Below are 23,855 nucleotides of genomic sequence, written 5' to 3'. Positions count from 1 at the left end.
AACATTTAGTTGCAGTTATTGCTGCATAAGGCCTCTTGCACACAAAAGTTTTTTTTTCCCTGTATGTTCCATTTTTTGCATTCCGTATATGGTCTGTAAACGGAACCATTAATTTGAATGGGTCCTCAAAAAAACTGAATGCACTCCGTTTCCGTATTTCCGTTTTTCAGTTCTGTTTAAAGATAGAACATGTCCTATTATTGTCCGCATAACGGACAAGGATAGTACTGTTCTATCAGAGGCCAGCTGTTCCGTTCCCGCAAAAAAGGAATGCACATGGACGTCATCCGTATTTTTGGCGGACCGCTAAATACTGAAAAAGCCATACGGTTATGTGCAAGAGGCCTAAGAGGGTCACACTATTTTATATACTGCAAAACGGATGCAAAATGGACATTATAAACGTATAGATGGCGAGAAAATGGATGCACACACTGATGCAAAATTGCCATGAAAAACTAACAGTTTATCTGTTTTTAACAGATATCGTTTTTAGCTTCATTCACATGACAATAAAGAAATAACAGCTGTTAAAACCAGAAAAAAACTGTCCGTTGATTTGTATGGATTCTGTCAGACAAAATAGGACATGTTCTCTTTTGGACACACAGTGCTCATGGTCCTTTCTAAAAAAAAAAGAAAAAAGGACGTGTTAATATGCTCATATACTGTCATGTCCTGAAAACAGCCATGTGATGGCGGTCATCAACTTAGGACTGATTCACATGACCGTGTTCAGCCTGGTAAACACAGTCTGTGTGTTGGCTGCATTTCCTTGGCCAGCTCCTGGGTGGACCACAGCACCATTGACCCGAAGTGACTGTATCATAGCCATACTCACATGAGTACACTGCAGTTGCCCAGCAATAAGAAAGAGACTGATTGTATCATAAATTACTATGATACAGTCACTTTGGGTCAGTGGTGCTGCGGTCCACCCAGGAGATGTGCCAACACACGGACGGTCGTGGGAATCAACACTTAGGGTACCTTCACACGCAGATTTTGTTGCAGAAATTTCTGCAACTGACAGTCAATTCCAATCATCTGAATGAGGCTGTTTTGGTGGCAAGATTCTAGCAAAATCCATTCAGGTGAATGGCAAACAAATTTCTTCAACAAAATCTGTTGTGTTTGAAGACACCCTTAGGCCCCATGCACACGGCCGTGTTTCACGGCCGTGTGCGGGCCGTGGAACCGCGGCCTGGATCCCTCCTGAGAGCAGGAGCGCACGGCGTCACTGGTTGCTATGACGCCGTGCGCTCCCTGCTGCCGGCACAGTACAGTAATACACTGGTATAGATCATACCAGTGTATTACTGTATTGCGGCGGCAGCAGGGAGCGCACGGCGTCATAGCAACCAGTGACGCCGTGCGCTCCTGCTCTCAGGAGGGATCCAGGCCGCGGTTCCACGGCCCGCACACGGCCGTGAAACACGACCGTGTGCATGGGGCCTTACCCAGTGTTTTCCTGTTTAGTATATGACGGTGTAAGGCCCTATGTGTACTGTATGCCAAACTCTGTGGGAGTAATTTCCACAATGTTAGTTTTGACAGTCAAGTAATGCTTTAAAATTTTGAGATTAAATTGTAATTGATGTCAAGTAACTGCAAATAGGGACCTTATGTTCTCTGGTTCACAAAAGGAATAATTTATCATATTGGTTTAGACAGGGGCCTTGAGTAAGTAGTGATGCAATACTTGTTTAGTAAGATTGGTGAACACCTTTTGACACATAAGTGATTACATAGGTCTTTTAAAAAAAATTAATGCACAGTAAGGGCTCATGCACAGGAACGTATTTCTTTCCACTTCCGTTCCAATTTTTTTGCAGACCGTATGCGGAACTATTCACTTCAATGGTGCTTTAGAAAATACAGAAGTTACTCCGTGTGCATTCCGTTTCCGTTTGCCCGCATGGCCGTTCCGCAAAAAAGTAGTTCATGTCCTATTATTGTCCACGAATCACGGTCCGAGGCCCCATTCAAGCCAATGGGTCAAGTCAAACAAATACGGAACGCACACAGAACACATCCGTATGCCCAACCCATATTGCTCATGTGTTTGGTGATTAATAAGCTACTGTTTCTGTATACGATTCGCAAAAAACTGATCAAATACGGAAATCATACGGATATGTTTTGTGCAATAACGGAACGGAAGAGGACTTGAATCAGAGAGAAAAAAAATCTCAGATACGGAAAGGATCAGTGAAAAACGGACCTCAAAATAACAACGGTCGTGTGCATGAGCCCTAAGTAATATGCAATAGCAATTTTTTCACAGATGTACCACATATACAATGCCCACCTTTTTTCAAACTCCTTGCACTTTAGAAACCTACCATAGTATTTATTCATCTATGTGTCCACAGTTTGATTATAATCCACAAGGCATTTTTAACAGTTTTGTCGCTGTTTCCTTTGAGATGGTGAACGCTGCAACATAAATGCGCAATGGTACCTGTTAAAACCTTAACATGCACACTGCATAAAACAAGAGGGGTTTAAACAATATATATAATGTTGCACAATAAATGCTGCTGCAAATTTTGCTTAACCCCTTAAGGACCGGGTTCATTTTCACCTTCAGGACCAGGACATTTTTTGCAAATCTGACTAGTGTCACTTTATGTGGTGATAACTTTAAAACTCTTTGACTTATCCAGGCCATTCTGAGATTGTTTTTTTCGTCACATATTGTACTTCATGACACTGGTAAAATGGAGTAAAAAAAAATCAATTTTTATTTATAAAAAAAATACTAAATTTGCCAAAAATGTGCAAAAAAATTGCAAATTTCCAAGTTTCAATTTCTCTACTTCTATAATACATATTAATACCTATAAAAATAGTTATTACTTTACATTTCCCATATGTCTTCTTTATGTTAGGATCATTTTGGGAATGGCATTTTATTTTTGGGGGACATTACAAGGCTTAGAAGTTTAGAAGTAAATCTTAAAATTTCTCAGAAATTTTCAAAAACCAACTTTTTAAGGAACAGTTCAGGTCTGAAGTCACTTTTTGAAGCTTACATGATAGAAACCACCCAAAAATTACCCCATTCTAGAAACTACACCCCTCAATGTATTCAAAACTGATTTTACAAACATTGTTAACCCTTTAGGTGTTCCACAAAAATTAATGGAAAATAGAGATACAATTTCAAAATTTCACTTTTTTGGGCAGATTTTCCATTTTAATATTTTTTTCCACTTACAAAGCAAGGGTTAACAGCCAAACAAAACTCATTTATGGCCCTGATTCTGTAGTTTACAGAAACACCCCATATGTGGTTGTAAACTGCTGTACGGGCACACGGCAGGGCGCAGAAGGAAAGGAATGCCATATGGTTTTTGGAAGGCAAATTTTGCTACACTGCTTGTTTTGACACCATTTCCCATTTGAAGCCCCTCTGATGCACCCCTAGAGTAGAAACTCCAAAAAAGTGACCCCATCTAAGAAACTACACCCCTCAAGGTATTCAAAACTGATTTTACAAACGTCGTTAACACTTTAGGTGTTCCACAAGAGTTATTGGCAAATGGAGATGAAATTTCAGAATTTAAATTTTTGGGCAAATTTTCCATTTTTAAACAATTTTTTTTACAGTAACAAAGCAAGGGTTAACAGCCAAACAAAACTCAATATTTATTGCCCTGATTCTGTAGTTTACAGAAACACCCCATATGTGGTCATAAACTGCTGTAAGGGCACACGGCAGGGCGCAGAAGGAAAGGAATGCCATACGGTTTTTGGAAGGCAGATTTTGCTAGACTGTTTTTTTTCACACCATGTCCCATTTGAAGCCCCTCTGATGCACCCATAGAGTAGAAACTCCAAAAAAGTGACCCCATTTTAGAAACTACGGGATAGGGTGGAAGTTTTGTTGGTACTAGTTTAGGGTACATATGATTTTTGGTTTCTCTATATTACACTTTTTGTGAGGCAAGGTAAAAAGATATACCTTTTTTGGCACCGTTTTTTGGGGGTTATTTACAACATTCATATGACAGGTTAGATCATGTGGTATTTTTATAGAGCAGGTTGTCATGGACGTGGCGATACCTAATATATATATATTACATTTTTTATTTATGTAAGTTTTACACAATGATTTTATTTTTGAAACAAAAAAAAATCATGTTTTAGTGTCTCCATAGTCTGAGAGCCATAGTTTTTTCAGTTTTTGGGCGATTATCTTAGGTAGGGTCTCATTTTTTGCGGGATGAGATGACTGTTTGTCACTATTTTGGGGGTGCATATGACTTTTGGATCGCTTGCTATTACACTTTGTGTGATGTAAGGTGACAAAAAATGGTTTATTTAGCACTGTTTTATTTTTTATTTTTTACAGTGTTCACCTGAGGGGTTAGGTAATGTGATATTTTTATAGAGCCAGTCGATACGGACACGGAAATACCTAAAATGTCTATATGTTTTTTTCCCTATTTTTTTACTTTATTTTTGGAAAAGGACGCTTTTTTTTACTTAAAACTTTTAATTTTTTTGGTAAAACTTTTTTTTTCACTTATTTTTTGTCCCACTATGGGACAGGGTCTGATGCTTGTTTTAATACAGCACACTACATCTGTAGTGTGCTGTATTGAACTGTTAGTGTCTTACACTGTAAGACGCTAACAGTTGCCTAGGAGACCCAGCTTGGGGGCTGGGCCTCTTAGGCTTCCGTACATGACAGGCCCTAAGCCTTGGAATGGCTTTGTGCTGCCATGGCAACCATCGAGTCCCCGCCACAGCAGCTCGGGGACCCGATGCATGCGGTGAGGGAGCACAAACCTCCCATATGCCGCGGTCAACGCTGACCGCGGAATATGAGGGGTTAGTCCACCGGCATCGGCGTTATCACCGATGCTGGTGGATGCAGCAGGGATCCGGCTGTCAGTAACCTCCGGATCTCTGCTGCTGATCTAGGGGACCGCACGCGGGGGGAGGAACGACTGCGGGATGAGAATGCCGGCGATTGCGGGCGAGCAGTCTCGTCCTGGGTCGTTAAGGGGTTAAAGGGGTTCTCCCATGTAAAATATTCTACAGTTTTCAAACCAGCACCTGAATCTGAATACTTTTGTAATTGCATGTAATTCTAAATTTTAAGTTACTCAATAAAATGTATATTTGTATAGCGCCATCTGCTGTTTTTTTTTCTAATGTCTTTGTCCTGCTCACTGAGATGGCTGCACATTCTCAGTTTCATCCTTCAACTGCCTCCTGAGCTGTGATAGGGAGATCTGAGAGACACCTCCTGAGCTGTGATAGGGAGAGCTGAAACACACCTCCTGAGCTGTGCTAGGGAGAGCTGAGACACGCCTCATGAGCTATGATACGGAAAGCTGAGACACACCTCCTGAGCTGTTATACGGAAAGCTGAGACACGCCTCCTGAGCTGTGATAGAGAGAGCTGAGACACACCTCCTGAGCTGTGATAGGAGAGCTGAGACACACCTCCTGAGCTGTGATAGGGAGAGCTGAGACCCACCTCCTGAGCTGCGATAGGGAGATCTGAGACACACCTCCTGAGCTGTGATAGGAGAGCTGAGACACACCTCCTGAGCTGTGATAGGGTGAGCTGAGACACCCCTCCTGAGCTGTGATAGGGAGAGCTGAGACAAGCCCCCTTAGCTGCAGCAGGAAATGCACTCCCCTTGATCTGTCAGCTTAATATAAAGCTATCAGAGCAATGAATGGGGAGATCTCTGGATCCAGGTACAGGGCTGGTTTTAGCTTTGTTAGAAAGGGATTGTCATGTACTATATGATGTCCGATTCTCATTTTTTACATTAGTCATGTAGCCCTTTAAGGTTAGTTTCAGATGAGTTCACTGAATGAATTCATGTAGTGAACCCTGCTCTTGATTCATAATAATGTGTGTGTCTGGGCCCAACCTCAACTGTAATGATTTGTAATGGTGTCATTATGCAAGTACAAATCCTTAGAGATGATGTCGGGCAGAGACACACAGCATTAGAAATCATTATAATGCTGGGCAGTGTGGTCAAATGAGTAGAGTTCACGGCGGAGTGTGTTTTACACAGTAAACACAATCATCTGCAACTGGCTTAACTTGATCACGCCCCTATGTAAACCCCATGTAAAAAGATTCTCTCCCGGCCGGGCAATGTCCTGAACACGCACGCCACCGTACATGCGCCATGACGACTTCTTCCTGGCCAGTATAGTACAGAGCCATGAACGCGCACACGGGCTCTGTACTATACAGGCCAGGAATAAGTCACCATGGTGCATGTGCGGCAGCGTGCACGTTCAGGACAATGCGCAGCCCAGCCGGGAGAAAAACTTCAGTCTTCTGCGCAAGCGCGGCCTGGAAGAGAGAAGATGTCAATCAAGCACCACCGAATCCAGGAAGTGAACGTCGCGCTGGACGAAGGTAAGTATGAAAACTGATGATGGGAATACCCCTTTAAGGACCTGTGATGATGATGTCATCACGAGTCCTTGAGCTGTCATATACTTGGAACTGCACTCATACTTATTCGTGTCAGTCGGCCCCTAAAAGACCAGCCAACTGAGAATCTGCCCACTACAGCAGATTACCAGTCTGGGCTTGTTAGCCAGTAAAGGGGCTTATGATTTCAAAAGATATATAGAATATTCACACATTTCCGCCAGACATAGATATAATGGATAATTGTAATATTTTTCATTCTGCAGTTTGTACGATATCCTCCTTCTTTCGTGTTTACTGCCTGTTAATTCTAAAGTCTGGTTTTAGCAAGATCTGATTATTTGTTGAGCAGACAACTATGGCACATTCAACAAAGGAAGGATATTACAGTAATAGAACTTCCTTCCTTTCCAATTCACTTGTAGCACATTGTGCTGATCTAGGAGGCTGATTATAGAAAACACTGTATACAAAGACTATATGTCTGTTTATTGCAAAGTATCTACAGTACATTTTTTATTAACCAGCATATTTTTTGTGGTGACGAAGAACTACTTGGATTTACTACTCCATCTATGACAGGGGTGGTGAATAGTAGTGTTGATCGAGCACCAAAGTGCTCTGGTGCTCGAGTAGAACACTTTGGAATGCTCGGGTGCTCTGCAGAGCACCAAAGCACAATGGAAGTCAATGGGAGAACCAGAGCATTAAACCAGGCACCCCCTGCTCTGAAGAGGGGAGGGTGTCTGGTTCACATGAAAAGGTCAGAAATTGATGAAAACACCACTGAAATAGTTTGGGAGCAGCATGGGGAGGATGTCTGGGTGCATCTTGGACTCCCAGGTCGCTGCTGGGAACAATGTTGTCCGAGTAGTACGACACTTTTACAGACTGACAATAATATGCACAAAACCGAAGATAAAATTGATTTTAGTGGAAACATTTTTAGGAAACATTCTTTCCTGTATATTTACTTATGTATATAAAGTGCAAGTGCTGCCGCCAAAAAATACAAGGAAGAGGCACTCCGATACAACCTGTATATCACATAAAGGAGGGCCTCATTCTGATTGTGGTACAATTATTCAGGTAGTGGGACTCCTACACTAATAAAGCCTATGCACTATGTGAATGGGCTGCCAAAAATTGCAAGGAAACGGCACTCCAATACACCCTTTATGACACACCCTTGAAAAATTATGATTGATGGCTTGCTGGTGACCCTCAAAAACATTAGGAGCAAGGGCCTGCTGGTGACCCTCTAAAAAATTAGGGGTGACTGCCTGCTGCTGATCTGAACATCTAAAACATTAGGGGTGAGGGTCTGCTACTGATCTGACCATCTAAAATATTATGGGCGAGGGCCTGCTGGTGACCCTCTAAAGCAGGGATGCTCAACCTGCGGCCCTCCAGCTATTGTAAAACTATAACTACCACGATACCCTTCTGAAGGATGATAGCTGTAGTCTGTCAGGGAATGATGGGAGTTGTAGTTTTGCAACAGCTGGAGGGCACAGGTTGAGCATGCTTGCTCTAAAACAGGGGTGAGGGTCTGCTGCTGAGCTGACCCTCTAAAACATTAGGAGCAAGGGCAGCCTAATATGCATGTTGATATTGAGGAGGAGGAGGACAACGAGAAAAGGAAGATTGAGCCATATACCCTTTTTGTGGTGGAAGAGGTGCATGGGAATATAGTCAATACACCATAAAAGCCACATTTAAAGTGCTTTTATGTTCAGCTGCTTTCCTCTGGTGGAGTAGAGAAGTCAGGGGCAATCCAGGCCTTGTTCATTTTGATAAGAGTCAACAGTGTGGATGCGCTTAGCAGTTATTATGCCCCCAGCAGCACTAAATACCCACTCTGACAAAACGTTGGCGGCAGGGCAGGCCAGAACCTCCAAGGCGTAGAGCGCCAGTTCATGCCACATATCCAGCTTGGTGTCACGTCTGCAATTTTTTAATAGTGGATCACAACTGCGGAGTAAATAGGATCAATCAGATATGAATCTCAGGCGTCACTCACAACCTCAACGGTGAGTTTGAGATTCTACCATCACGTGATCACAGGAGAAACAACTCAGGTCGGCACAATACTATTGCTACATAGACTGCGGGTAGGTATTAGAAAACTAGAATGCGGTAGCTGCCGCAGGGTTAACAGGGGGTACTCAGTAAGAGTCATACACAGTTATCTCAGCCTGCATGCAGGTAAAGGAGAGGTGCTCTCTCACAGATAGGGTACTTGCGATTGGCAGTAGCTATGCGATGGCTGAGACTCCCAGGTGACTGCAGTATCAGGACAGAGCGGATCCGTCTTCCAGATGGTAGCAGGGAAATGAGAAGGGTCCGGTTACTGAGCGGATCCGTCTTCCAGATGACAGCGGGGGAAATGAGAAGGGTCCGGTTACTGAGCGGCTCCGTCTTCCAGATGACAGCGGGGGAAATGAGAAGGGCCCGGTTTGTGATGGTCCCATACACAGGTGGTGAGGCAGCAGGCGTTCTGACAATAATCACAGCACGCCATGCTGCCTCATCCGTGCCCTTAAATGGAACCAGGAAGTGAATAGGGATTTCTGATTGGTCCGGACGACTTCCGCGTTCCACCATGGAACGCAGCCGCCGCGTCACAAGCCGGAGTTCGTGCGACTTCCGCGTTCCACGGTGGAACGCAGAGGACCGCGGTAGACAAAGAAAAGGCCGTCCCGTCGGTGGCATTACAGTATCCCCCCCTCAAAGGAACGCCTCCGGAGTTCCCCCTGGGAGTAGGCCGATCAGGATACCTACGATGGAACAAACGGGTCAACCTAGGAGCATGTACATCCCGTGAGTCTTCCCAAGAATCATCCGCAGGAGCATAACCCTTCCATCGTATGAGATACCGTATAGATGATCCCCTTTTTCGGGAGTCGAGTATCTTGTCGACTTCGTACTCAACCTCACCCTGGACCTCAATTGGGGGGCCAGGGGGGGAGGCCCTAAGGGGGAGTCGGTTAGGTTTGTACGGTTTAAGCAAGGACGCATGGAAAGAGGGATGGATTCTCCAGTCGGGAGGAAGAGTTAGGCGTACCGCATTTTGATTCAGGACTTTCTCGATGGGAAGTGGGCCTATGTACTGGCGACCGAGTTTCCTAGCGGGCACGTTAAGGCGAAGATTTCTCGTAGACAACCACACCATGTCTCCCACACAGTATGTAGGGGGGCTAGAGTGTCGAGTGTCATAATGTCTTTTTTGTCGCTCCTTCGCGGTCTTTAGGTTGCCTTGTATTGCAAGGGAAGTCTCTCTTAGACATTCGAGATAGTCCTGAACTGCAGGAACGTTACCGGGTAAGTAATCAGGGGGGAGGTTGGTGGGGTGGAAACCGTAGTTTGCATAGAAAGGAGAGTATTGAGTGGAGGAGTTCATTGAATTATTGTATGCAAACTCGGCTAGAGGCAGTAGATCAAACCAGTCGTCTTGGAGATGGCTGCAATAGCATCGAATGTATTGTTCTAAACACTGATTTACTCGCTCTGTTTGGCCGTTAGTTTGCGGATGATATGCGGTCGACATCCTGTGGTCAATTTGGAGGGCTGTGCAAAGTGCCTTCCAAAATTTTGATACAAATTGACTACCCCTGTCGGAAATAATCCCGGAGGGTAAACCGTGCAATCGAAGTACTTGGCTGAGGAAAGTTTGGGCGGTTTCTTTTGATGATGGTAATCTTTTAAGTGGGGAGAAGTGAGCCATTTTGGTTAGTAAGTTGACAGTAACCATGATGGTGTTGCAACCCTCTGAGCGAGGGAGGTCGACTATAAAATCGACAGAGACAATCTCCCAAGGTCTGGTGGGTGTTTCTAGTGACATCAGTAACCCATAGGGAGGCTTTCTGTTGGTTTTGGTAGAGGCACAGACATCACAGGTGGAGACATATTCGCGGATTGATTTGGTCATGTCTGGCCACCAGAATTTTCTGCGTACAAGCTCCAACGTTTTGGTGATGCCTGGGTGGCCCGCTAGGGGTGTGTCATGCAGGAGTCGAATGACAGAAGGTTGCATTCTAGGAGGGATGTAAAGTTTGTCGTTTTTGAAAAGGAATCCATCGGTTGGTGTCAACCCAGGAGGAACAGGAGGATCCCCTTCAGAGGGAGCATGTTTTAAGAGCTCCTTGAATCCCGTGGCGAGTCCCACGAACCGGTTTGCCGGGAGCAGCAAGGCAGGAGGCTCTGCGTCAGTACTCTCCTCGTATACCCTGGAGAGGGAGTCAGCCTTTGTATTTTTGGAACCTGGTCTATAAGATATATGAAAGTCAAAACGATCAAAAAAAAGGCTCCACCGTACTTGCCTTGCCGACATGGTTTTACAAGTTTTGAGGAACTGTAAATTACGGTGGTCAGTGAAGATCATGATGGGATGTTTGGCTCCTTCCAAAAGGTGTCTCCAGTTGCCCAGAGCATCCTTAATAGCTAACAGCTCTTTTTCTCCGATGGGGTAATTTTTTTCAGCAGTATTAAGAGTTCGGGAGTAGTATGCAACTGGGTGCAAGGGTTCAGAAGGGGATGGTTGTTGTGATAGGACTGCTCCTATGGCGAGGTGGGAAGCATCAACCTCTAGAACAAAATGGAATTCGGGGTTGGGCAATTGGAGTATGGGAGCTGAGGTATATCTCTGTTTGAGTATTTCGTAAGCCTTTTGGGCCTCGGAGGACCATGTATAGGGTATTGTAGTACTGGTTAGTCTTGTCAAGGGTTTTACTATCTCCGAGAATTTTTTTATGAATTTCCGGTAATAGTTAGAGAAGCCCAAAAATCGTTGGAGTGCTTTGCGTGTGTGAGGCACAGGCCAGCCCTGGATGCATTCCACTTTGGACTGATCCATTTGAATCCCCTGGGGGGAGATGTTATATCCCAGGAAGGAAATGGAAGGCTGTTCGAAGATGCATTTCTCTAATTTCGCGTAAAGGGAGTGGACCCGAAGACGGGACAACACCCATCTTAGGTGTCTCCTGTGGTCGGTAGGACTGTCCGAGTACACCAAAATGTCATCCAAATAGATCACCACGCAGACGTCCAGCAGATCTCGAAAAATATCGTTAACGAAATGCTGGAACGTCGCCGGGGCATTGCACAACCCGAAAGGCATTACCATGTACTCGAACAGTCCGTATCTGGTTCTGAATGCCGTCTTCCACTCATCCCCTTCCCGGATCCTGATCAAGTTATATGCGCTTCTGAGGTCAAGTTTGGTGAAAATACGGGATGATTGTAACCTCTCGATCAGTTCGGGGATAAGTGGAAGAGGGTAGCGGTTTTTTACGGTAATTTTGTTGAGTCCTCTATAGTCAATTATTGGCCTTAATCCGCCATCCTTGTTTTTCACAAAGAACATCCCTGCGCTAGCAGGCGAGGTTGAGGGCCTTATGAATCCCTTTTTTAAGTTCTCGTCTAAGTAAGCCTTCAGGTGGACTAATTCTGGTTGGGAAAGCGGATAAATGCGCCCCGTCGGAAGAGGACTGCCTGGAATAAGGTCAATAGGGCAGTCATAGGGTCTATGTGGGGGGAGAGTGGCTGCTCCACATTGGCTGAAAACGTCTTCGAATTCAACGAGATGGGGAGGTAGCCCCGTGGGAGCGATCTGCATGAGTGCAGTGTTCGGATAACAAGTGGTGGTACAGTAGTGGGAATCCAACTGTACCTCCCCTTTAGGCCAGAGGAAAGAAGGTTGGTGAAGTCTGATCCAGGGAAGCCCCAGCACTACAGGGAACATGGGAGAGGAAATTACATCAAACATAAGGTGTTCGATGTGACCCTCTCCACAGGCCACGAGCAGCGGTTGGGTGTGGTGAGAGATTGGTCCTGAAGGGGATGTGGACCCATCTAAAAAAGTAATTGAGACCGGTTTTTGCTTCAATGTGTGGGGTATTTTATTGGACTTAACCAGCTGTGAATCTATAAAGTTGCCACAAGCTCCGGTGTCTATCATGGCCTTAGCGACGATCCTCTCGGTATCCCACTGTAAGCTGAGAGAAATGTATATGTAAGAATTGCGGTGGCAGAGACTATGTGTCAATTTACAGATCTGCATTTCCCTACCTCCTGTCTTCTTTTTAACCGCCGGGCAGTCGTCCACTACGTGGTCAGGGGAGGCACAGTAGAGACATAGGTTCAACGTGCGTCTCCTGGCCTTTTCAGCCGGCGTGAGGGGTCCCCGCATGGTGCCTAGCTCCATTGGCTCCTCTTTAGGGGGAGGTCTGGCTCCTCTTGGGGCTGGTGTGGGGGTGAAGACCCTTTCTGCTCTCCGTTCACGGAGGCGGCGGTCAATCGTAACAGAGCGTTGGATTAGGTCATCTAAGGTGGAAGGTAATTCATCACGGGCAATTTCATCTTTCAAGGCCTCCGAAAGGCCGAGGCGGAATTGGTTACGAAGACTGAGATTATTCCACTCCGTCTCCCTGGCCCACCGTTTAAATTCGGCAATATAATCTTCGACTGGTCGGCGGCCTTGTTTAAGTGCTCTGATGGCAGTCTCAGCGGTCAATTGTTTACTGGAGTCATCATAGAGGAGTGCCATGGCCTCCATGAATCTGGGGAAGGAATCTAGGACCTCATCCTTTTCATCAAAGTAGGTCTCGGTCCAGGCTCGGGGTTCCCCTTTAAGGTAGGAAATGAGTGTGAGTACCTTTATACGGTCATTGTAATAAGTGCGTGGGCGTAGATTAAACATGAGTCTACACGAACTTATGAATTGACGAAATATTTTTCTATCCCCGGAAAAGGGTTCGGGGGCACAGACCTTGGGTTCAGGTCCCTCTCTGGAAGGTGCAGCACCTGAGTTTTGGTTAACCAAAGTACGCAATCTTTGGTTCTCCACCTGTAGGTCCTGCACAGAGGCAGATAGGGTCTCGACTCTCTGGGATAACGAAACCATATGTCTAGCGAGTTCCGCTGGATCCATCTTTAAGGGTGCTGTGATACTGTCACGTCTGCAATTTTTTAATAGTGGATCACAACTGCGGAGTAAAGAGGATCAATCAGATATGAATCTCAGGCGTCACTCACAACCTCAACGGTGAGTTTGAGATTCTACCATCACGTGATCACAGGAGAAACAACTCAGGTCGGCACAATACTATTGCTACATAGACTGCGGGTAGGTATTAGAAAACTAGAATGCGGTAGCTGCCGCAGGGTTAACAGGGGGTACTCAGTAAGAGTCATACACAGTTATCTCAGCCTGCATGCAGGTAAAGGAGAGGTGCTCTCTCACAGATAGGGTACTTGCGATTGGCAGTAGCTATGCGATGGCTGAGACTCCCAGGTGACTGCAGTATCAGGACAGAGCGGATCCGTCTTCCAGATGGTAGCAGGGAAATGAGAAGGGTCCGGTTACTGAGCGGATCCGTCTTCCAGATGACAGCGGGGGAAATGAGAAGGGTCCGGTTACTGAGCGGCTCCGTCTTCCAGATGACAGCGGGGGAAATGAGAAGGGCCCGGTTTGTGATGGTCCCATACACAGGTGGTGAGGCAGCAGGCGTTCTGACAATAATCACAGCACGCCATGCTGCCTCATCCGTGCCCTTAAATGGAACCAGGAAGTGAATAGGGATTTCTGATTGGTCTGGACGACTTCCGCGTTCCACCGTGGAACGCAGCCGCCGCGTCACAAGCCGGAGTTCGTGCGACTTCCGCGTTCCACGGTGGAACGCAGAGGACCGCAGGTAGACAAAGAAAAGGCCGTCCCGTCGGTGGCATTACACTTGGTCACCCAATAGTTGTAAGGCACAGAGGGATCACTGAGGACGCTGACACGGTCTGCTAAGTACTCCTTCACCATCCTCCAAAACTTTTCCCTCCTTGTGACACTAGGCTGCGCATCAGGGTGAGGGTGCTGGCGGGGTGTCATGAAACTGTCCCAGGCCTTGGAGAGTGTTGCCCTGCCTCTGTTGGAACTGCTGTGTGTTCACCTCGTCTCCCCTCCTTGGTTGCCCAAGGAACTACGTACTCTGCCGCCAGCGTTGTCAGCTGTAAATTTTAGGAGCAATTTTTCCACAAAGATCTTCTGGTATTGCACCATTTTGCTAGTCCTCTCCACCACAGGAATGAGAGATTAGAAGTTCTGTTTGTAGCGGGGGTTGAGAAGGGTGAACAACCAGTAATCGGTGTTGGCCAAAATGTGAATAATGCGAGGGTCACAGGAAATGCACAATAACATAAAGTCAGCCATGTGTGCCAGAGTCCCAACAGAGACTGACTTTGCTGTCCTTATCAGGAGGATGACTCTCAAATCTCCTCATTCTCTTCCTCTTCTTCAGACCATCGACGCTGAACAGATGGAATAAACCTGCTGTGGGTACTACCCTCTGTAGCGGAGGCAACCGTTTCCTGCTTCTCCTCCTTCTCCTTATCATCATCCAATTCTCGCTGTGAAAACGAACTGAGGGTGGTCTGGCTATTACCCTGTGTGCTGTCTTCCCCGATTTCCACCTCTTCCATATGCAAAACATCCTCATTCGTTCATTGCCGAGCTCCAAAGCTGCCACAAGGTTACGGCCTGGTTGTAGGTTGAGTGGCGAGGGCCACAGCTCAGTCTGGTCCCTTATACCCTGCCACAGCTATGCGGCAGTGTGCTGTTTGTCACCTAAACATGCTAGTATCTGTACGGCCTGTTGACGCTTCCCCACTGCAGTGCTACACTGCTTCCAGCTACTGACTGATGGCTGACTGGTGCTGCAAGATGAGAATTCAGAGGTTTAAGTGGAGGAGGAGGTGGAGGAGGAGAAGGGGGGTTTGCAGCCACTAATATAGGTGGTGGTGGAAATCCTGATGGAAGTAGGGCCCACAATCCTTGGCGTCGGTAGCACCTGTGCCATCCCAGGGTACGACTTGCTCCCGGCCTCCACAATGTTCACCCAGTGTGTCCCATCAGGGAAATGTAACGTCCCTGGCCAAAAGTACTTGTCCATGTGTCAGTCGTTAAGTGGACCTTTCCAATAACTGCTTTGGTCAGGGCACGGGTGATGTTACAGGACACATGCTGTGGTAAGGCACACCAGGAAAAATAGTGGCGGCTGGGGACTGAGTCAACGAGGGAAGCCTCAGGCGGCGGAAAGCCTCAGTGTCCACAAGCCTAAATGGCAAGATTTCCAGGGCCAGCAATTTGGAAAGGTGCTCATTTAGTGCTATGGCATGTGGGTTGGTGGCTGGGTATTTGCACTTTTGTTCAAAGCCCTGGGGTATGGACATCTGTATGCTGCGCTGGGACACAGAAGTGGATGTTCTAACTGATGGTGCTTGCGAAGGTCCAGGTGCAGGACGGGAGACATACGGGCCTGCGTCTTGGACAGGCTATTGGCCATCATGCAACTCAGGGGAAGAGGAGGCAGTGGTGTGACCTGCAGACACTGATTGTGGACCCAGGGGTTCGGCCCACCTATTAGGGTGCTTTGATGCCATGTGGCGGATCATGCTGGTGATGGTGAGGTAGTGTTCATGTCCTTGTGTGTCTGAGGTCTGTAGTAATTTATGGGGGTCTGGTCTGTGGCCTGCCTTTATTTAAAGGTTTTGGGGTCTATAGTTATTTGGCTTATCTGAGTGAGTGGATGTAGTGTAACCAGTTGAAGTTGCACCCAGGTCGTGTGCTGGGACATTGTTTATGTGACAATCATTTTTCACATTTCATCTATTCTTTTGTAGTAGTCTTATAGTTACAGCAATATGAATCCCCATAACTATGTTCAGGTCAGCCCCAGTATCATGAATGATCATGTATCTGAACAATCTGTGTAGTGTTGAGCGAAGTTTACAAAAATTTTGATTCGGCTGCTTTGCAGAATTTCACAAAGAAATTCACGTTGTGACAAATTACTTTGTCACGAAGCGCATTTCTTTGTAAGTAGTGGGTGTAATGATGAGGAACGGCAATTGTGCCACCCCACATTATTGAACCCCTCAGTTGCCACGGTTATTGTGGCATCTGAGATTAGAAATGAGGGGTTTCAGGGGTTAATCAGTTAAAATAAATAATACTCGCCTTTTTCCAGTATAGAGCCCCTGTGACGGGAACTCTAGGCCGGAAAAGAAAAACGCTATTGTGAAAGTACCCTTAGTCCTTACCTATGACCTTTCCATGCTGCAGCATTAGCACACAAGAGGGATGTCATGTGCCAGAGGAGAGATGACCACAAACATTCAGCATCTTACAGAGGACCTTTCATAGATTTTTATTAGTCTATTCCTTGCTGGGTACCCCTTACTGATGCTGACACCCTGCCTGTTTTTTTTCAAATATCACTCATATGCCCTGCTGTTTTACTTGCACAAGATGCTGGGACTTTTAGTACCTCAGTGTTCCAGTGTGTAATTCAGCAATACTAGGTTCATTTTATAAATATTCTAATAAATCTCTTTTCACATTGCCTCCCTTGCCTTACATAGCTGGACAAATGATGAGGAATGTCACCAGCTGCTGCTGTCTCTTCACTGATGGTGTGCTGATGCCAGTTTACAGTGTGGAGACATCTCACTTCAGGCACATTGCCAATGAGCAGTAGTCTTGGCAATATTAGTCGACATGACTAAAGGCTGAATATCAGTATTTGCAGAGTGACTACTCACTTTGTGTGATGCCACAGTGCGAAATCTCTTTTTTTCCGGGCTAGTAATTTCTATGCAAGCAATGACAAAGCGAACTCCATTGTATTTCTGATATTTACACCTTGGTACAGTTAGTTATATTTGTGTCACCTTTGTATTAACCAAGCTTAAGGTTTCCTAATAACTGTACTATTATGTGTTACGTTTACTCGGCTTATATCAATATATTTACTAATCCAAGACATTAAAATTGTATTTATCTAGATGGTTATTATTTAATACATAGCATGTTATGAACATGAGTCATAATAGTATCTTTTGGTTTAGGGTACTTTCACACTTGCGGCAGGATGGATCCGGCAGGCTGTTCACCCTGTTCGATCCGTCCTTCCGCTGTTTCGCCGTGCCGCCGCTCTGTCCCCATTGACTATAATGGGGACGGGGCGGTGCTCCGGTGCAATACGGCAGTTCGCGGTCAGAGGCCGCTGGACTAAAAAGTTGGACATGCAGGACTTTTAGTCCGGCGGCCTTTCGCCGTGCACTGCCGTACTGCACCGGAGCGCTGCCCCCGTTACCATTATAGTCAATGGGGACGGAGCGGCGGTCCGTCGGCACGGCGAAACAGCGGAAGGACGGATCCGACAGGGTAAACAGCCTGCCGGATCCGTCCTGCCGCAAGTGTGAAAGTACCCTAAGGCTACTTAAACACTAGCGTTTTTTGGCGGATCCGTCATGGATCTGCAAAAACGATTCATTTACAATAATACAACCACATGCATCCATCATGAACAGTTTTGGCTGTATTATGTCTTCTATAGCCATACCGGATCCGTCATGAACACCATTGAAAGTTTTCTATTGCATCAGAGAAAATGTATCCGTCCCCTTTGACTTACATTGTGTGTCAGGACAGATCCGTCTTGCTCTGCACCACATTGCGGACAGAAAAACGCTGCATGCAGCGTTATTCTGTCTGTGATGGGAGTGCAACCAAACGGAATGGAATGCATTTTGGTACATTCTGGTACAAACAGTGTCCCATTGACAATGACTGAGGACAAAGCTCAAGCGTTTTCATCCGCTAGTGAGATCCTATGATGGATCTCAATAGCGGAAAGGGAAAGCGCAAGTATGAAAGTAGCCTAATACAGATGTGTGGGTTCTTGGGCTACAGAAGTACTTGACTCACTTTGCTGGGAATTAAATATTCATTACTTATACGTGCCGTACTGTAAAGATCACCACAACGCCTGGTTGTGCCACCATTGTTTGAGTACCACAGTGGTGATTCTGTTTGGTTAACTTGGTATTTGTCCTCTGATGCGTTCTGGAGGCATGGATGAAACATGTAGGGAGTCTTAACAAAGACTGTTATAGGGCAGCGTTTTTCAGGGAGGTCACTCTAATGTTCCTTCCACATTAGGGCTTAGTGTTGATCTGTTAGGTCATGCAGGGACAGCCCTTTGGCTATCTCCAGGCCCTGCATCATAGAGTGTCGTAACTTCAAGGGATACACTACTGTTGCTTCTCTGGTGTGGGTTGTAACAATTCATTGAAGTGGTACTTGGTCTAACTAGTTTTCATGGTCCAATTTCTTTAAGGATAAGGATAAGTTATATGTACAGACACTGGTCTGTGATTTCAGTACTATTCAATTGAATTGGTTTGAGCTGCAATACTAATATTGACAACTATGAAATGTATGGTGGTGTGCTTGGTACAGTATACTGCCCCTTCAAATGGATCATCAGTGGGGTGCCAGGAGTCAGAACAAGACTGATTTGAGCTGACTGGACATTTTTATTAGTGATTGGTGAAGTATTGAAAAATTTGATTCGCTGCTTTGCCAAATTAAAAAAATTATATTTGCCTTGTGACAAATTACTTCATCACAAATCGCATTTCTTCATAAGTAGTGGGTGCAGTGACAGGGAGTGGTGATTGCGCCTCCCCCAGTCATTGTACCCCTCAGATGCCATTTTTATAGCCAATCGCGGCATCTGACATTAACATTAAAGTATAAAATAAGATTGTACTTACCGCATCCATTTGATCGCAAAGGGTCGCCACTGCCATCTTGATTAAAGATATATCCCAAAATCTCGCACGGCCCGGTCACGGGACATCTTGCGAGATCTTCAATCAAGATGGCGACGACCAACTCTAACGGATGAGGTAAATATGATTTTTTATTTTTTTTACCGCCATTCAGGGGAAATCAATTCTCTACCACAAAGCACAAGGAAATTCGGCTTTATGGTGAATTGAATTTTCCCTTAAATTTGGATGGAATTTTCTTTTCTGAAAATGGGTGGAGCTAGAGGGGGCAATGAGGGGCCAGGCTTAGAAGCCCTGGCACATTTGTTATAATCTATGCCAGCAAACTGGGGTATATTGCACCTGAGATTTACACCAGTTACCTTGCTGGTTCTAGACTTCATGTCTGGCACACAGACCTGCACAGATGCACAAACATTTTAAGATATATGTGTTTCTTAGCAGAGAATAGATTAAGACTGCTGTATAAAATGTCAGTCTGCATAATTGGTTAACTTTTCATTGTTCTTTTCTCGTCTTGTAGGCTCAGCATATGTAAAGGTGTCTCTCATGAATCATAACAGATTTATCAAGAGTAAGAAGACTGCTGTTGTTCTAGGTACCCCAAACCCTGTTTATAATGAGACCTTCAGCTTTAAGTTGGAACAGAGCGAATTAGATACAGCAAGTCTTAGTCTATCTATCCTACAAAATACTGAAGGAGACAGTAAGTATCGTGACTCTCCAATTGTGAGTTTAACAATTATATACATGTATAAGTCAATATACAGTATATTGGTGCTGTAGATCTGCTATTTATTTCTCTCACTACTTGTTGTCTGACTGCATTTTAGCTCTTTGATCAGTGGCTACAATTTTGCTACAAGGCCTACAGGGAGTCTGAAGTAGTCTGAAATCCACCTAGTGTCTCATCGTTGGTTTGGGCTGATCCTCTCTACTTCTACACTGCCTCTTATGATTGGTTGCTGTGTATAAACAGTGCTACAGCAGTGAGTGTGAAACCACTGAGCCAACCACTGTGACTTAGAGCTAAACCGAAGGCCGCTTGCAGACGAGCGTTCCTCCCGCAGCGAGTCCACATCGCAGCACCCGACCTGACCTCCCAGTGCTGCCGGGGGTCACATAGCATTATATTGATTTATTATGATGCTATGTAACCCTTATAGTTCTGGAATGTATTGGATAACGCTGGCATAATGCTGCCAGTGTTATCCAATACATTACAGAACTGTAAGGGTTACATAGCATCATATTCATAAATCAATATAATGCTATGTAATCCGTCAATACTGGGAGGTCAGGTCGGGTGCTGCGATGTGGACTCGTCTGCAAGGGGCCTAAGGATGTTATACTGGTATTCACCCTTTTACAGGGATCTGGACTTTGCTGCAGGGAATGCACCAAGCCCCTATCTCTAGAAGTAGTCTGCATGTGATTAAAAGCTGACCCAAGGGGATCAAGAGACACCAGTGCATATCAACAAACAGACAGGCAAAACTCATAGTCAGTAACAGGCCAAGGTTATGGCAGGCACAATAGGTGCAAATTCGTAAAATAGTCCAATGGTCAGGGCCGCAGCAAATGCTCAATATGGTAATCAAGCACAGGTGTAAAAGATGGTAAATTTGCTGGGGATGAAGTCCCAACGCCTGCCACGCCTCCACCACTCTCAAATGGCGAGTATGGAGCGAAAATGCCAGTGGGTCCAAATATTGTCGCACAGGCCTTTAAATAGTTTTCAAAAAGGATTTACGCTGAAAGCTGTCACGTAAATGACCCCCTATTAGTTTTGTGGGAAAATCAGAACTGGAGCAGTCTAATAGTTTATGAAGAAAATGTCTCAATTTTCAATCTAGCTGCTGTAGATTACACACAGCACCCAGACAGAAATATTGCACTTCTGCGGCATGCTGGATCCAGGAGCCTGATCCAGCACAAATGCCGGCTGGATCACTGCTGGACCCCATGATGGTCAATGGGGATCTGGCAGTGAACTGTACAATCTGCCAATGCTGGGGCAGGCTGTTTTGCTGGATCCGCTGCAGCAGATGTGAACGTACTCTTAGCCCTAATACTGTAATATCCTGAATTCTCCCTAGGATTAATAGCTGAAACTCACTTGGATAAAACTTCTAATTATAGACTGAAAAAAAATGCAGAGCAAAAGAACCTACAGTATATTTAGACCACAGGGATGTACAGTATATGATGCAGATTTTATGTTGTAGAATTGTGAGTGGGAAATTCATAGCGTTTTGCAAGTAGTGCTGAATTAGATTTAAACAAATCTCATCCATGTGCTGTGCAAAATATAAATGTGGAATCCACACGTACTGAAAATTTACATGCACTGCAGATTTTCAATGTATGGGGTTAAATAAATAGCAAATTCACAGCATAATAGTATTAAGAATGCTATTATTTTCCCTTATAACCGTGTTATAAGGGAAAAATAATACAATCTACACATCACCTTAAACCAAACCTGAACTTCAGTGAAGAAGTTCGGGTTTGGGTACCAAACATGCCGATTTTTCGCATGCAAAACGCATTAAAGTGTTTTGCACTTGCGTAGAAAAAAATTGCACATTTTCCCGAGACGCACCCGCATCTTATCCGGGCCAAAAACATGATGCCCTTGTGAAAGAGGCCTTAGGCCCCTTGCAGAGGAGCGAGTATTCTGCACGGGTGCAATGCGTGATGCGAACGCATTGTGCCCGCACGGAATCCGTACCCATTCATTTCAATGGGACTGTGCAAGCAAGTGCGGATGCAATGCGTTTTTCATGGATGGTTGCTAAGAGATGATGTTTGTATACATTCAGTTTTTTATCACGCGCGGGAAAAACGCATCAAAACGCATTGGACCAGTGCAATAAAAACTTTACAACTGAACGCGATCGCAGGCAAAACTGAATGACTTTGCCTGCAAAATCGTGCATTTTTCACTGAACGCATTCGCAAAGCATCCAGACCTAATCCAGACACGCTTGTCTGCAAGGGGCCTTATATGGTATAAACTTGGCCCATGGCTCTTGATGGATAATATACAAAAAGACTTATCAAGTCCGAGAAAAATACACTCCTATGAGAAGCGCCAAAACTCAAAATGTAGAGAGAATGTTAGTTGTACACACATTAGCTATTCACCCTAATTAGGGTGACTAAAAGGTAGAGTGGTGAGTAAGTGATATAAACACCACTGAAACGTACCTATAATTAGTGGGTGCAAATAGTCACAAAGAATAGCCACATCAAAAAAGCCGTATGACGGTAGGTACAAATAGCCAAGGATAATAATTAATATTAACTCACTTCACGGTGGGGGGTGGCCAGCTGGATAAACTCAAGACACCAGCATAGACCATAAACCCCCCAGCCAGGAGCACCCGTAGGGTCTTCAAAACCTGATGGTTGCTCAATAGGATGGAACGAAGGGAACTTCACCTCAGTGTTGTAGTTGAAAGCTTTGGCTTCTTTATTGATGCATAAAAGGCTCAACGCTGTTTCGGGGTATGCAAACCCCTTCATCAGGAGCAAGTACAGATAAAAAATATAAACCAGGTTATCACAAGTTTATATTTTTTATCTGTACTTGCTCCTGATGAAGGGGTTTGCATACCCCGAAACGCGTTGAGCCTTTTATGCATCAATAAAGAAGCCAAAGCTTTCAACTACAACACTGAGGTGAAGTTCCCTTCATTCCATCCTATTGGGCAACCATCAGTTTTGAAGACCCTACGGGCGCTCCTGGCTGGGGGGTTTATGGTCTATGCTGGTGTCTTGAGTTTATCCAGCTGGCCACCCCCCACCGTGAAGTGAGTTAATATTAATTATTATCCTTGGCTATTTGTACCTACCGTCATACGGCTTTTTTGATGTGGCTATTCTTTGTGACTATTTGCACCCACTAATTATAGGTACGTTTCAGTGGTGTTTATATCACTTACTCACCACTCTACCTTTTTGTCACCCTAATTAGGGTGAATATCTAATGTGTGTACAACTAACGTTCTCTCTACATTTTGGGTTTTGGCACTTCTCATAGGAGTATATTTTTCTCGGACTTGATAAGTCTTTTTGTATATTTCCTATACACACTGAATTATTTCAGTGTTGACACCCCTTTCAGCTGCCTACCCTGATACACTGGTTTTCTCTCACCACTACTCTTTTTTTCCTGTTCTCCATCCACTGGCGCCTCTAGTTATATCCTATCTTTTTGATATCCTCCATTAGATTGGATTAACCCTCACATTTTTTTCTCTCTCATGATGGATAATACATTTGGTACCCTGCCAGACACTTTTGTTGAACTCCATAGCAATTATTGGTTGGCTTAGTCTGAGACATAATTTTATGCCAGGATTGTTGCAATTTTTCATGCAGCATTTTACTAGTCCATAGCTTTCCCAAATGCTCACACTCCTTGGTAAGCCATACCCTTGCCAGAACAGGAGCAAAAAATTTCTCTAAATCTTAATGCTTCAAATTCAACCAAATTGTGCCAGATATTGCCGCATTTTACACCAGATTTGTAGGCCCCCATTTACATGACTTTTTGTGTTGCATGCCTTTTTCTAGAGTTTGGAGCAGTTTTTACAAATTGTAGCATGCTTCCTGTAGCAAGCTGGTTGAAAAACAGCCAAAATAACACCTGTTTAAAATAAAAACATGCTAAAAAGGCAAAATAAAATAAAACAACAAAAATGCTGAATATAGTAAAAAAACAAGGAAGCCTAAAGAGCAATGTTCAGATATGGGCAAAAGTGATGCTGTTCCTAGAAAAAGTAGACCGTTTTTC

General features: G+C 44.9%; 1 protein-coding gene across 1 annotated transcript in view; it reads left to right on the top strand.

Moving 5' to 3' along the window:
* Positions 1–23,855, top strand: part of LOC122942282 (synaptotagmin-15-like) — a 166,462-nt gene that overhangs the window by 125,349 nt on the left and 17,258 nt on the right. The window contains exon 7 of the mRNA XM_044299803.1: positions 19,575–19,757. Within this exon, the coding sequence (XP_044155738.1) occupies positions 19,575–19,757 (183 nt within the window). The remainder of the gene's footprint in view (positions 1–19,574; positions 19,758–23,855) is intronic.

Source organism: Bufo gargarizans, chromosome 6 (assembly GCF_014858855.1).
Source record: "Bufo gargarizans isolate SCDJY-AF-19 chromosome 6, ASM1485885v1, whole genome shotgun sequence".
Lineage (NCBI taxonomy): Eukaryota > Metazoa > Chordata > Amphibia > Anura > Bufonidae > Bufo > Bufo gargarizans.
This window is presented reverse-complemented; position numbering and strand designations above follow the sequence as displayed.